The 13525-nt window shown below is 51.6% G+C and overlaps 1 protein-coding gene across 2 annotated transcripts in view; it reads right to left on the bottom strand.

Annotated features, from left to right (window-relative positions):
- Positions 1-243: 243 nt before the first annotated feature.
- The window catches only part of ZNRF3 (zinc and ring finger 3), a 68919-nt gene continuing 55637 nt past the window's right edge, over positions 244-13525 (bottom strand). For both annotated transcript variants that reach the window (XM_006015230.3, XM_025199778.1), the window contains exons 3-9: positions 11792-11866; positions 10844-10975; positions 9696-9806; positions 7963-8130; positions 6156-6258; positions 3646-5391; positions 244-3014 (exon numbers count right to left, since the gene is read on the bottom strand). In XM_006015230.3, the coding sequence (XP_006015292.1) occupies positions 2971-3014; positions 3646-5391; positions 6156-6258; positions 7963-8130; positions 9696-9806; positions 10844-10975; positions 11792-11866 (2379 nt within the window). In that variant the 3' untranslated portion in view covers positions 244-2970. The remainder of the gene's footprint in view (positions 3015-3645; positions 5392-6155; positions 6259-7962; positions 8131-9695; positions 9807-10843; positions 10976-11791; positions 11867-13525) is intronic.

The raw sequence follows: 13525 nt of genomic DNA, 5'->3' as shown, positions 1-13525 counted from the left end.
AAGAAGAGTTTAGTGGCAGGACAGTCACTACAAGCAGAGGGAGTGGCTGAGAAAAAGGCACACCTACACCTGGGCCCATCACCAATGCAACTTTCACCGACACCAAACCAAATCAGCTTCCACGGGTCTTCCTTACAAGTCTGTTTGAAAACATGTCACCTGCAGGCACGCAGGATTTCCTTCAGAGGGGCAGGATGGAGTCAGCTCCTTTCTCCCCAGAAAGAAGGACAACTTTCAAATGTATAGTTGATAAAACTGTATTTTTGTGGGTTTTTTGTTTGTTTGTTTGCTTGTTTTTACAGACATTTGTACACTTGGTTACAAAACTGTAAAGAACTACAACTTGTTTTTAATCATTTTTTGGTCGGCAAATATTGTAAAATCTTTGTGTGCAATTATCATGTATTTACAGGGCCTCATGTTAGTGATTTTCAATGATTATTCCAATAATGTCACACACTCTCAACATAAGACATGGCTTAAGATAAATATATTAGTAAATAAATATTCTGAGAACATATTTCCATAAATGAAATGTGCTGCTATACATTTACAGAATATATACAAGTTGTTTTCTAGCCTTTGAAACATTAAAAAATGGTAATGAAGGAGAGAGAGCCCTTTTGACCGTATTACAAATCTTTACAGCAATTTTTATACAAAACCTTTTTAAGTGCTACAAGATCATTTTAATTAAAAAACATTTTAAATAGTGCCTCATGAGCCCAACACTGGCAACAGTTCATTTAATAGAAAGGCATTTTTGTTTAAAAGTAGTATCTATTGTGGCTAATTGGCCTGTGTGTCCTTTCAAGAGGCATCGGGAGCAGGGAGCAGCAGTAAATGCCAACGGAGGAGGCAAGACCAGGATGGGAACGGAAGACCTTACCACATGGCTCGTGGGGAAGGAGTGGCCGGACTGGCTGTGGCTTCCTTGTCACCCGGGCGAGATGGTTCCCAGGTGCCTGGGACCATGAGTCCTAACGTGCAACTAGCCAGTTCACACCATAACCACATTTCACCACAGCTCTCCTGTGGCTAAAGGCTCCCTGCTTTACAGTGCGCACAAGCTGTGCGGCTTTGCCACACCTACAGTCCACTTCTTTTGTTGTCGCAGGAGCTGGGTGTGAGCATATTCAAAGAGGGAAAAAAACAGTGACAAACCTCCATAGCTCCGTTTCCACAAAACACATCATCTACCACCTTCCATCTGAGGATATTGCTCAGCCTCTGCACCTTTACACCTAGAAAATGCATTCGCCATTTCCCCCCCGCCCTTTTTATAGCTGGCTCCTTCTGTGCTGTACGATGAACAGCTGGACTCAGGCAGTTACTCACCAAGAGCCTTGCTTAGGGTTCCTGCAAATGCTAAGGATCCTTCCTGGTGTTATTGGTCAGAACTGAAAAGCAGATCTCCTTTTCACCTTTAAGCTGCTCCTTGGCTCATTTACCTTCCCTGGGACGTTAAATGAAGTCAGCTGGTTTCCCTGACAAGCCCAAGGCAGTCTCACACAGGGCAGCACTTCAGTGAAAGAACACGTCACACCGAACTGTCATGGTTCAGGCCGTGGAAGTGTGTCCCCATCATGTTTACTTCTATGAAATCCTTCTTACCAGACCTACCTTGTGGGCATATACTAGTACGCCCCCCATAAATGCATCCCTGCCCTGTGTATGCACCAGACAGAAGGGTGCTAACTGTTTCAAGCACACGCAGCATGACAGGCAGTTTAAAAAACATGCTATGATGGCCTCTTACCTAGAAGCCATTGTTTCCACAGGAAACAAGAGAAACACAGACAGACGTATGTGCGTAGACTAACGGGGTATGCAATGCTTTCCATACGCAGTCAAACATGGGCAAAGCTGGCTGGGTCAGAGAAAGCTGCAAGACAGACTGAGCTAAGGAAGCAACCTCAACCGCCACTCTTCCAGCAAAGAAAGAAAACAAATGAAGCCGGTTTACCCAGTCCTCACTGCCCCTGGCATGTACACGCACGCAGCCTGTACTAGCTGGCAAAATGCACTAGTACCCTTAGAAAGCAAAACACTGACCCCATCCAAGCTTTCCTAAACGGACCCAGGCAAGCCACAGAGACCTTATGAGCCCCCTTTTGCTGCCTGCAGCAGTATTTCTTGCTACGGAGCTGCCACCTGGGGCTGCAGGCTCCTGAAGAGCCGTCCTCAGAATACCAGGACGGCAGGCCCTGCCGAGGCAGCGGTTTGACATGTACCTGCAGCAGCGGGGAGCAAGGGGGTCCTGGCCGGCAGCAGTAAAGGTCGCTCTGAGCTCTCATCTCCTCTGTTAGGAGCACTGAGCACACAGGCTGGGGATTTCTCCTCGCCAAGTCCTTAGAGAAGTGTGAAGCAGGGGAACCGACAACTCTATACCGTACCCCCTGGCTCGTAAGGAAACCTGCTTGCTACTGGAAGTGGCCACTAGAAGGCAGGGGCAGTGTCTTGAGTGCTCAGTCAGCGCTGGTATCCATATCCGGACCAGTCTGCTTCAAGGTGCCGGTTTGCTTGTAAGGCAGGTGTAGCCCTGAGCTCAAAGGCTAGTCTCCTTCAGCATGAGGCAGCAGCATCTACGCATGGTGTGGCTTGTTTAGCACAGCCGTTGCACCTGCTCAGCAAGAGCCGGCACGGCCATTTCTAGAGGAAAGTATAAATAACACTTTTTGTCCCTAGTACAGGAATGGCAATAGCGCTCGGACAGAGCGGCTCCAGCCCATACCCCGGGCGGGCTCTGTACCCCGACCCAGGCCAGAGCTGCACAAGGCAGCAGGCTGGAGAGAGGGGAGCGGGGAGATGTAAGGAGGGGCTCAGTCAGGCAGGGCGGGTGCACAGGGGCTTCTCCACATTACCACTTTTGTGTGTTTGTCAAAGCTAAAAAAAAAAGTCTGAAAGTCCGACAGAATCTGGTGTCTCCGTGGCAGCTCCCGTGCTCGGTCTGTGGCAGCCAGGCCGGGCCTAGTCACCCATTTGGCTCCTCTCCAGAGGGTGCGATCCAGAGCCTGAAGAGACAGAGGAGTTATTAGACAAAAGGAACATTTTGGGGGCAGAGGCCTAGAGGGGGCTGGGGAGAGGCTTCGCAGCTCGCTGCAGGTGAACCAGATGCTTCAATGGTCCTTTCCTTTCTAGCGCTCACCACTTCCTGCGAGAGCCCCCAAACAGCTCCTCCCTCGCAGGCTGGAGAGCAACCCCTTCCCTCCCCCATGCTCCGAGTCTGTCCATCCCGGGGCTTTCTGCACTCCTCTCCTACCCCTCGCAGCACTGGTCTGGTCTGGTCTGGCAGCTGCTTTTCCTAAGCACTGGCCGTGGCTGCCAGCACTAGCTGCAGCAACAGTGAAAGCCCCCAGCAAGGACCTGCTGTGCTCTCACCACTGGTGTCCAGAGCTGTCCTGAGTAGGGCTAGGCAGCACCCATGAAACAGCACTGGGGACCAGGGCTGGGATATTTGAAGGGAAAAGGCAAAGGCGCAGCATTTTTGAAGAACAGTGGCTATTGGACAGCACTAGGCCAAACTCCCGCATCCCCAGCCTGGGTGGTAACTTCCATGGCCGTGTGCGCCATGGCAGCCAACACGTGTTCCTGTGGGACAAAGGAGCTGAAAACTGCTGGGGAATGGCCAGGCCTGACTCTTACCTGCAGGCTTTGTGGCTGGTGCCAGCTCCTGGGGGCTCAGGGCAGGGGCAGAGAAGAGCCTCCTGGCTTCCTCCTCCCGCATGCAGCTGCTCCGCAGGAAGGATGCTGCCCGATAGCACCTCTCCCTCTCCTCCGGGACCTCTCCCAGACCCTGGTGGTGCAGACGAGCATCCATTTCAGGTGCCGCATCCCAGGAGCTGCAGCCCCCTGCTCGGGGGCCTTGGCAGTCTGGGGGCACGGCCAGCTCACAGTCTCTGTCCTCAGGAATGATTGGGATGCGCTGGCCTAGGTCGCACGCACCCTTGTAGCAGCTGGGCAAGGGGTCATCCGGGAGTGTGTACTGCACGCTCACTGCATAGTCGTCTGTGTAGCAGCCACCACCCCCCCCACTGCCACCACCACCACAGGTGACCTGCTTCTCTTCATAGAAGCAGCAGGGCAAGCCCTCGTATTTCACCCCGTCTGTCCTATGCAAGTGGTCTGAGTTAATACTGTACAGGCCCTGGGCGCTACCCACCTGCTGCTCCAGCCCTGGGCCACAACCCCCCCATAGCGGGGAGCCAAGGAAGAGTGTGCTGCAAGCTGCTGCCCCGCTAGTGGGCTCCAAGGCAGAGTGCTGGAGCTCAAAGCAGCACGCGCAGGCCTGCTCCATCAGTGGCCCAGCTACCTCTTGGGTTTTCCAGGTCCTTTTAACATCCAAGGCAGCACCGGGAGCGGCCTCGAGGCCTCCCTCTGAGGTAGTGCCATTTGGAGCCCTGTGCTCTAGTGAGGAATCGCTGCTATAGTTCATCTCCATGCTGCAATTAGAGAGCTGGTCCCCTGAGGAAGAAGCTGGCACAGGCCGACAGTCCACACCCCCCAAACTGTGGCCAGGTGCTAGGAGCTCATCCTGATGGGGACCCTCCAGGAGAACAATTGTTCCTCGGCTCGCACCTCCCACCTCACCTGCACGGCAGGGGCTCTTGCTACGGTAAATGTAGGGGTCATAGTCGCTGCTCAGGGAGCTACGGAAGGTGGAGCAGCTCCCATAAACCCCCTGGTTGCTGACCTCCGTGCAGTCAATCATGGAATCGCTGGACGAGCAGTGGCACTGGCCAGAGCTGCTGCTGCTGCTGTCACTGCCTGGGCAGTCAGCCAGGTAGCCACTGCACACAGAGCGGTGACCATGATAGCAGCTGAAGCTGGAGGTGCTGCCGCTCTCCAAGCGGGAGGACGGCACAACATGTACCACAGGAGGGAAAAGCATGCTGTTGCCGGCCTGGAAGGCACGGGAAGGGCCCTTTGAGGCAAGGCCAGCTGCAGGCTGTCCATCTTGCTCAGGGTAGCTAAGGCCTTGGAAGTAGTAGTGCTGATACATGGTCTCATACTGGGAAAAACATGCTGCTTTGGAGAAGCTCCGTCCGTTGAACTTGGGCCTTCGGAAAGCGTGAGCTGGAGAATAAGCCCTGTGCTCCAGGCCACAGTGATGGGTGTTCAGAGCGTGGTCCAAGTGAATAGGCTGGTAACTTCGGATGTAGGCTGGGGACTGTGCTGGATACAGGCTCTGCTCGCCATGCCGGTCGACCGTCAGTACCGTGATAGGGTTCCCATGAGGGTCCATGCTCGTCCGGGTGGGGTAGGCCGTTATCTGGTTGGTCCTGTGCACTCGGCCAGGGTAGTGAACTGGTAGAATCACTCTCTGCTGCCGGCTGCGCACAGGGTTAGCAGACTCCAGACACACTGGGCCTGGGTTCCCCTTCTTTTGCTCTGGATGGGAGGAGATAAGAAACAGAGCATGTAGGAAATGCAGTTACTCTGCTGAAGGTTTATTGCTCTGACAGGGAAAGACAGTAAGTGAAAGGTGCCAGCCTGCTCTGGAGAAGCAACCCTGCCAATATAATCACACTTGCCCGGCAGCCTTTGAAATACCTGGGTTTTATGGACAGGGGAGGAAAAGAAATGACTTCTTCCCCACACAGGCAGTGGTGCTCACTCCAAGTTAGGAGCAAACAATAATGCCTGCCCAGCTTTTGTCACCTCACAAACAACCTCCCTAATTTCTGCTACACAGAACAGTTTTCACGCTGGGGGGTGGGGGAGTACATTTATGCCACACTGCAGCACAGAGGAGAATCCCTTCCCATACACTCCCTGCTTGTCCTTCCGCTCAAGTCACCTGCTTTTCCCGGTGTTTATCTAGATACAAACAGTGAGTCGGGTGCCTTTTACCAGTGGTGCTTCCCTGCACAGGCTGAGAGGTGCTGCCCTCTGCCGAGCATTTGTTCAGGGCAAGGCAGCTTGTAGGAACGTGACCCAGCTCTTTTGGAACATGGGTCATTCTCAAAGAACCTCTCTGGGCACTAATGCCTGCTGGCACCCTTGACAGCGGCCCCAGGCTTGCAGGATGCAGGCTACAGGCAGGAGAGAGATGTGCAGTGCAGCATGCAGAAGCACAGCTTCCCCCTGTGGCCGAGTGGATAGGTCTGGGAAGAACCACACTGGGGCACATGCATTTGCAGGGCAGCGCTCACCTATGATGTTATGGCGACAGTGAGGGCAGGTGTGATGCTGCAGCAGCCAGGGGTCCACACACTTCTTGTGGAACCGGTGAGTGCATGGAATGACTCGCAGCTCCTGTTGGGGCAGAGACTGATGTTAAGTGACCCTTCCCAAGACAGCAAACGTCCAGTCCACACCCCATCCTTTCAATATGGCAACGCAACAGGTCAGCTCTAAGCCTCTGACTGAGGTCAGACCAGAGTTAAACACCAGCCAAATCAGGAGCTGCAGAAGAGCGCAGCATCTCTGCACTGTGCAGCCCTGGCACCTGCCGTCGGTGTGCTCTGCCCATCTCCTCTCAAGACACACTTCCTGGTGAAGCCTAAAACTGTCCCCTCTCTGGAGGACCCCGGTTTTTCTAGCTGGGTTCATAGTTTCATAGTAGCTAGGGTCAGGAGGGACCCGAACAGATCATCTCGCCTGACCCCCTGTAAAGACCCCCAGGGTAGGAGCCAGCACCACTTCCCTTGGAAGTTGGTTCCAGGTCCTAGCCACCCTGACAGCGAAGTTGCACCCCCTGGCGTCTAGTCTGAATCTCCCCTCTGCCAGCTTGTGACCATTACTTCTAGTCACTCCTGGCAGTGCTCGGGGGAACAGGTGTTCTCCCAATGCCTGCTGGTCCCCCCCGACCAGTTTGTAGACAGCCACGAGATCCCCCTCAGCCTTCTCTTGTGGAGGCTGAACTGGTTCAGGTCCCTCCGTCTCTCCTCGTAGGGCCTGCCCTGCTGCCCTCTCACCAAGCGGGTGGCCTCCTCTGACCCCTCTCCAGGCTGGCCACATCCCTTTTGAAGTGCAGCGCCCGGTACTGGACGCAGTACTCCGACTGCAGCCTGACCAAAGGCGCATAGAGGGGGAGGATCACCTCTCTGGACTGGCTTGAGATGCACCTTTGGGTGCATGACAAGGTATTGCATGACAAGCCTTGCTGGCTGCGGTCCGGCATTGGCGGCTCATGTTCATCTTGGAGTCAATAACGACTCCGAGATCCCTTTCCGCCTCTGTGCTTTCAAGAAGGGAACTCCCCAGCCTGTGTGTGTGTGCTGTGCATTCCTTCTCCCAAGGTGCAGCACCTTGCACTTGTCTACGTTGAACCCCATCCTATTCTCATCTGCCCACTTCTGTAGTCTGTCTAAACCTAGTTGCAGCCTCTCTCTCCCTTCAAGTGTGTCCACCTTGCCCCATGCTCTGCCTGGCCACATACACTTGCAGTGCTGAGTTACGGCACCTGGTATTTTGTTTCATTGCCTGAAAATGGTCAGTCAATAATTTTTTCTATTCTCCCCAAAAAACATGTCACCTCATCACTTTACACCTGGTGTCTTCAGCTTCCAGCTGGGATTTCAGATTGTTTCCACACTTGGAGGCCCTTGCAGTTGCTCCCCAATTCATCCCTTTCCTTACCTCTTCTAAGCGCTATAGGAAAGGCAGAAGCCAGGAGCCCTCCAGGACAGCGCTGGCATTAGCATAGTGACAGAGGCTGAGGCATCAGAGTCATTCTCTGAAATTTCTGGTTTCTTCTGCCCTTGGTCTGTACTGTACTCTTTAAAGCCACCCACCTATCAAAGGAGGGAGAAGGGGACCAGGTGTGCAGCCCCACTAAGGTGGGCAGGTGTTATCATATGCTACTTGATCCAATTCTGGAGAAGAAGATCCAGCTTTTGTCTCAATGAAATCAGCAAGGCAATCCCTACCCAGGTACCCTATCACTAGCTGCTAATGACTGCACATGTGGGCCCAGTTCTACTATTCAGCCAGGTCAGAGAAGCTATTTTCTCTTACCTCCCCATCAATGTATTTCTCCAAGCAGATGGCACAGTCAGAAGTTGAGCTGCTACTGAGCGTGTCCAGAGCCCCACAGCTTCCTTCACGGTGACCCTTGCTTTTGGATTTGAACTTCCTGGTTTCCATTTTTTCCAGTGCCTGCACTGCAAGTCTATTCATTGAATTCTGCAACATAAAATTCAGTTTTAGGGACTGTGAGGGACTGAAGCAGCTGGAGTAGCAGAAAAACAGCACTGTCTCTACTCCTAATCACCAGCATCTCTGACCACACTGCCTCTGGTTGTCAACACCTACACACTAAGCAGAGAGACCAGTTTGTCTTTAGATGGGAGGCACTTTCAAACGGATGTGAGATGCAGGAAGCAGCATGGGTCACAAACTGACCATTGGACTAAGTGCCTAATATACACTCAGTACAGTAAAAAAACCTCGGTTACTTTGAGGTTAATTTCCGAAGCTTGGGGGGAAAAAAAAAAAGGCAAAACTGACTGAGAAGGAAAAAATGGAGCAATTATTGGAGTTGCTTTAGACTCTGCAATCATGAAAGATGCAATTGATTACAGAACATCCTGGCTAGGGTGCCTAATGAAGGCAGAAATACAGAAGAAAAAGCAGCATATAGTGAATGGTTAAAAAAAAAAAAAGAAAAAAAGAAAAGCAGCTGGCAACAACGACTATGAATGAGAAACTGATGAAGGGGCAACTGAAAAGCAAATCTATGGTCAGCAGGGTTAAAAAACTTTTAAATGCACCAGGGAAAAAAAGAAAATCTTAGCAATTTCTAGGTCAACTGCTAGATGGGAGTGGTAAAATTGTTAGCATGATTCAGAGAAGCAAAAACAAAAACAAGAAATATTTTTGTTCTGCGTTTGGAAAAAGGATAACAACAAAAATACTTCCTATTCTAGCAGCAGCTAAGAAGTTAGCTGGCATCTGTGAAAACAAAATGATTTTAAGTTTGCAAGACAAATAACTTGCACAAAGAATTAGAGAAATGACTGACGTGTTCTGTGAACTGATACCAGTTTTCAAGAAATCTTGGAATACTGGGGAAATTCATGAAGACTAGATGGGAATTAATAAAACAATACTTAAAACCAGGACAAATAAAATGCCATCCCTAGATACCTGCAGGGAAAATTACAGGTGGGCTGTCAAGGACAAAAATAAAAATCTTATTGTGGCCCCTTTCTACTATGCAGCTCTCATGCCAGATTGCTTTGATTCGCGGACTCTCTGTCCCAGGGATGACTCCTACCAGACTATTTTCTGTGCAAATGTCTCCCCCTAGGAATCAAGGGAAGTTAGTTCTTTAAAAGAAAGTTGAAACTCTTCTCCTCCCATGCAAATGGAAATCCTGACACTGTCCATGCTAAATACCCAATAAGCCTAGAAATCACTCTGAAAAACCCTCCACACCATTCTCTGATCTGCTGCTGCTGAGCGACACCAGATGCCTCCTTCTCCACAACGATTAGCCACACTGGCACAGTTACCCCTTCTGGCCAAAGGACCAGCTGAGGGCAACGCAGATCCCTTAGAGAAATCTGCAGCCTTTTCAAAGTGTCCTGTATTTCCAGAGGGAACCCTTTCAACAAAGGTTTTTATTCCATAACAGTCCCTTTTTCCCCCGACAGCGCCAGGTCAGCTTTCTAAATGCAGGTAGAGCCAGCACCAGCCAGCGCTCGAGGAGCACACCGTCATCGCTCCCAGACCCAGGCACCTCTTACCTGACTACGTCGCTGCTTCAGTTTGATCTTGACAAGAAGGATAAGGCAAACAAGCGAGACCACCACAAAGAAGGCCAGGAAAATCCCCATATCAAAATACTCTGTAGGTTGCTGGGAAGTGAAGACAAAGAGTTTAGTTCCCTCTCCAGAGAGATCACATCCAGATCCACTGCCCCCTTTTCTCACTTCGTGGGAACCATCATCCCCATACAAGCATTGTGGGTAAGCACAGGCTCCAAGTGCAGCAGCCAAAACCCCGAGTTTGCCCTCCCAGGCACTGGATTAACATGACAAGGTATCTATCATTCTGTGTTGCTGCTCAACACAGCACAGTCAGGGGTGCAGCCTACCTACAGGGATATGGTAAACAATGCGACACCAGCACAGCAAGGGGAAAAGCTACATTTATTAGAGGCCCATAGAGTGCGAAGGACGGCATGATCACCAGCCACCAGAAGCAAGGTTTACAGCAACTCTGCACTCTGGGCTGGCTCCACAAACAGCAGCTTTCACCACAGCCAGTCACAGTTCCTGCGGGGTTTTGGTTTGCTTTTATCTTTGAGAGTAAAATCACAGCACGTGACTCCTCTGCAAGCTGTCTACTGCTCATGTGAGTCATACTTCCTAACACATAGTATTTGCATAGCAAACAGCATTTTAGAAATATACGAGACTGGAAATCTTGTGGCTGATTTCTGTATTTGTCTCTGTCAAGTGTTCAAGAGATCCAAGGGGAATCTAGTCTGGATTGGAAAGAACTTGAAATCTCAAGATATCTGTTAATCCACGCTGGGAAAGTGCAACAAAAGGGTGGACAGTGCCTGCAGGGATTAAAAGCCCATGAGAGTGCCCAAACAAACTTTAATATGTAAAGAAAGTTTTACTTAAAGGATGATCACAATCCAAAACCCAAGAAGAATCCTTGTGCTATCAACACAGGTTCAGACTACAAATCCCCTACTCACACCAGAGCGTAGCTACTCGTTTGCAAAATCCCACAGAGGTCTACAGGACTTCTTAACTAACCATTCACACACCAGGGCTCGTGGGAGCATTGCCACACTGCACTCCCCAAGCCAATGCAGTTACCAGGGGCTGCACGAAGCAACAGCGACAGGATGCCCTCTCAACACCTGCTTGAAGCTCACCCGTGGGGGCCGGTGCTGAATCCTTGCTCGTGCCACTTTCTGCTTGTTAACAATGTTCATCAGTTTAACTGCATCAGCACCTTTGACATACACCACTGGCCTTTTCAGAGGGTCTTCAGAGCCCTGGTTAAGCTGGAAGAAAACAGAGCACAGGCACTCAATAGATTTGCTGCAGATTAGTTGGCTCTTCCTAGACAAGGGAGAGAGAGTTACAAAAGGATGAAGACAGCAATGGTTCCAAAGCCATTTGTCCTTTTCTACAGCATCCTCTCATCACAACGTGAGAAATAATCTTTACAATTACAAGTAATGCTTAAAATATTAAGTTAATTCAATTTGCCTGTTACATGGTTAAAGTTACAAACCGAGGAAATGCAAAAGTTAAATCAACTTGAACTCAACTGCACTGTGCGTTGGTGCAACATTTTAGCACAGTCATGTATCAAACTTCTTACTTCTGAATATAAAACACTATATATTCCAAAAGCAACATTAACTTGACCACATCAAGCCGCCTATCATTTTACTTCCATAGCATTTACATTCAATTCCTGAGGCCTTCTAAACAAACTGTTCAGAGCTTTCTGGTTTACGTAGTGTATAGGAAATGCATGTTTCCGAGCATGCGTCTAGCCGGTGAGGTTTAGAATGGAAACAGTTCTGTAGCCTGAACTGCAGTGACTGCCGCTGGGAACCCAACGACCCCATCTGTCCTGTGCTCCAAACAAAGGTTGGCTTTGGGCAGCAGGGCACCCTGGACAGAACAGCGGACTAGGACAACTCGCTTCAGGTGACTGTCTTGGGGCCTGTGCCACCCCCTTCAGATGGTACCGCCATGTGTATGCCCCCCAGCCAGGTGGGTCTGCCTTCAGTCTGGTGCTCAGCAGCCCCAAGTACATGGGCCAAGGCTGCATAGCATGGCACAAGCCTGGGCTCCTGCCTTCATACCTGGTCAATGGCATCTGGGTTTTCCGACACATCGAAGATGACGGCGGTGGCTCCCCGCTGCACTGCTCGCTTTGCCTGCAACAAACAGATCACGCCCATGAACCACCTTTCAGGAGGCTGTGCTGTCCCAGCCCAATCCTCCCCCTCCTAGCACCAACCCACCCACCCCCACCTCCAGGGGCCCAACAGGTAGCAGATGTGGTTCAACTGCCTTTTGCATTCACCTGATGAATTCAGAGGGCTCGCGGTATAGCTGCACCTCTCCTGCAGGTAGCAGCTAACTTCCCTGCACCCTCCATGGTGCTCCCTCCAGCCCCAGCAGGTACCTTTTCACCAGGTCTCACTCAGGCAAGATTTTAAATAGTGCTTGGAGCTATGAGAACTGAACGATATGGAGAGAAGTCAGAGGCTGCTGCAGAGACCAGGCAGCTGCAGAGCTTCGCAGGACACTTTCTGTCCTAGGCAACTGGGTGAAGAGGAAGGAGAGGGGGTAGCGATGGCCAAGATCTCCCGACTGCAGCCGTGCGGATGGGCAGGTTGCGTGGCACCAGGAAGCCTGTGCTGCTCGGGCCCTCGGAGAGGACTGTGCCACGTCCAGCCACAGGAGGTCAGCCTTGCAGCACGCCGCATCTCTGCCTGGAGCCGTTTCCATCGGCTGCATTTACACGCGGCTTGTCTCGTGGGATCACAACCCCGAACTCGAGTGACCGAGAAGCCAGGGGACGTGGGTATCTAGATGAACGCCCTTGGACAGTGGCAGGGGGAGGGGATTTGCTTGGGCCCAGAGGCTGCTGCTGCTTTTGCTGCAGCTTCAGTCACAGTTCGTGTCCTCTGATGAAAAGCTGACCTGTAACTTTACACAGCAAAGCCCCCCTCGCTGAATGGCCACAGGCACTGCTACACCCAAGTGCAGACACCCATCAAGGAACCGCTTTCCCCCCCTTCCCCCAGAAAGCAACAGCTCTCACAGGGTCCCGGCCCTCTGCAGAGACCCCTGGGTCCCATCTTTCAAGGGAAACAGCTTGGAAAGGGTGGTACAAAGATGCTCTTTAGGGAATAACTCTCGTTTTACCAGGGGAAGGTTAGTCAAAACTATGGCTGCAAGTATGACAAAACTGGTCACGATCTTTCCTCCATCCTTCCTGTATTTTCATGTTAGACTTTACAGCACATTAGACAGCACCTGAGGGAAACCATCTCCCAAATAGGGTCTGTGGCTCAGCCTAGCAAATATTTGTCCCCTTTGAAGTCAACACACCTGGCTAATCGCTAATAGCTGCTGGGGATGAAAGGCTGATCTAATCCGGCAGCTCACGCGGTGCTTCTCTACAGCAGAGGGGGACCCCGAGAAGAGCTTGCCCAGGGCTGCCTGGAAGGTCTCTCAGAAGTGCCCCGCGCTTGCCGAACGGTCTTGGGCACTCGGGCAGTACCAGACAGAATAGGACCGTCTCGCTCCTAGGAGTCCAGCGGAACACTGGAACTTACACTTGAGATTTGGTCACGGACAAGCCAAGAGCGGAAACTAGGGTTGGAGAAGTGCCATTTCCCCTGCCTCCAGCGAGCGTACAGCATTGGTGCTGGGGTTCTGCTAGGCCCCGAAGGCAGGAGAGTCCGTGCGACTCAACGTTCGCTTGTCGCTTTCTCCCCTTCCTCCGCCCTGGCCGTGCCCGCTTCCATGCTGCGGCCACCCAGGCACAACGCTAAGAAGCCTACAGGGCAGCTGCTCCCTGCAGC

Source organism: Alligator sinensis, unplaced genomic scaffold (genome assembly GCF_000455745.1).
Source record: "Alligator sinensis unplaced genomic scaffold, ASM45574v1 scaffold628_2, whole genome shotgun sequence".
NCBI classification, from domain to species: domain Eukaryota; kingdom Metazoa; phylum Chordata; order Crocodylia; family Alligatoridae; genus Alligator; species Alligator sinensis.
Note: the sequence above shows the minus strand (reverse complement) of the source record. Positions and strands in the feature narration are given on the sequence as shown.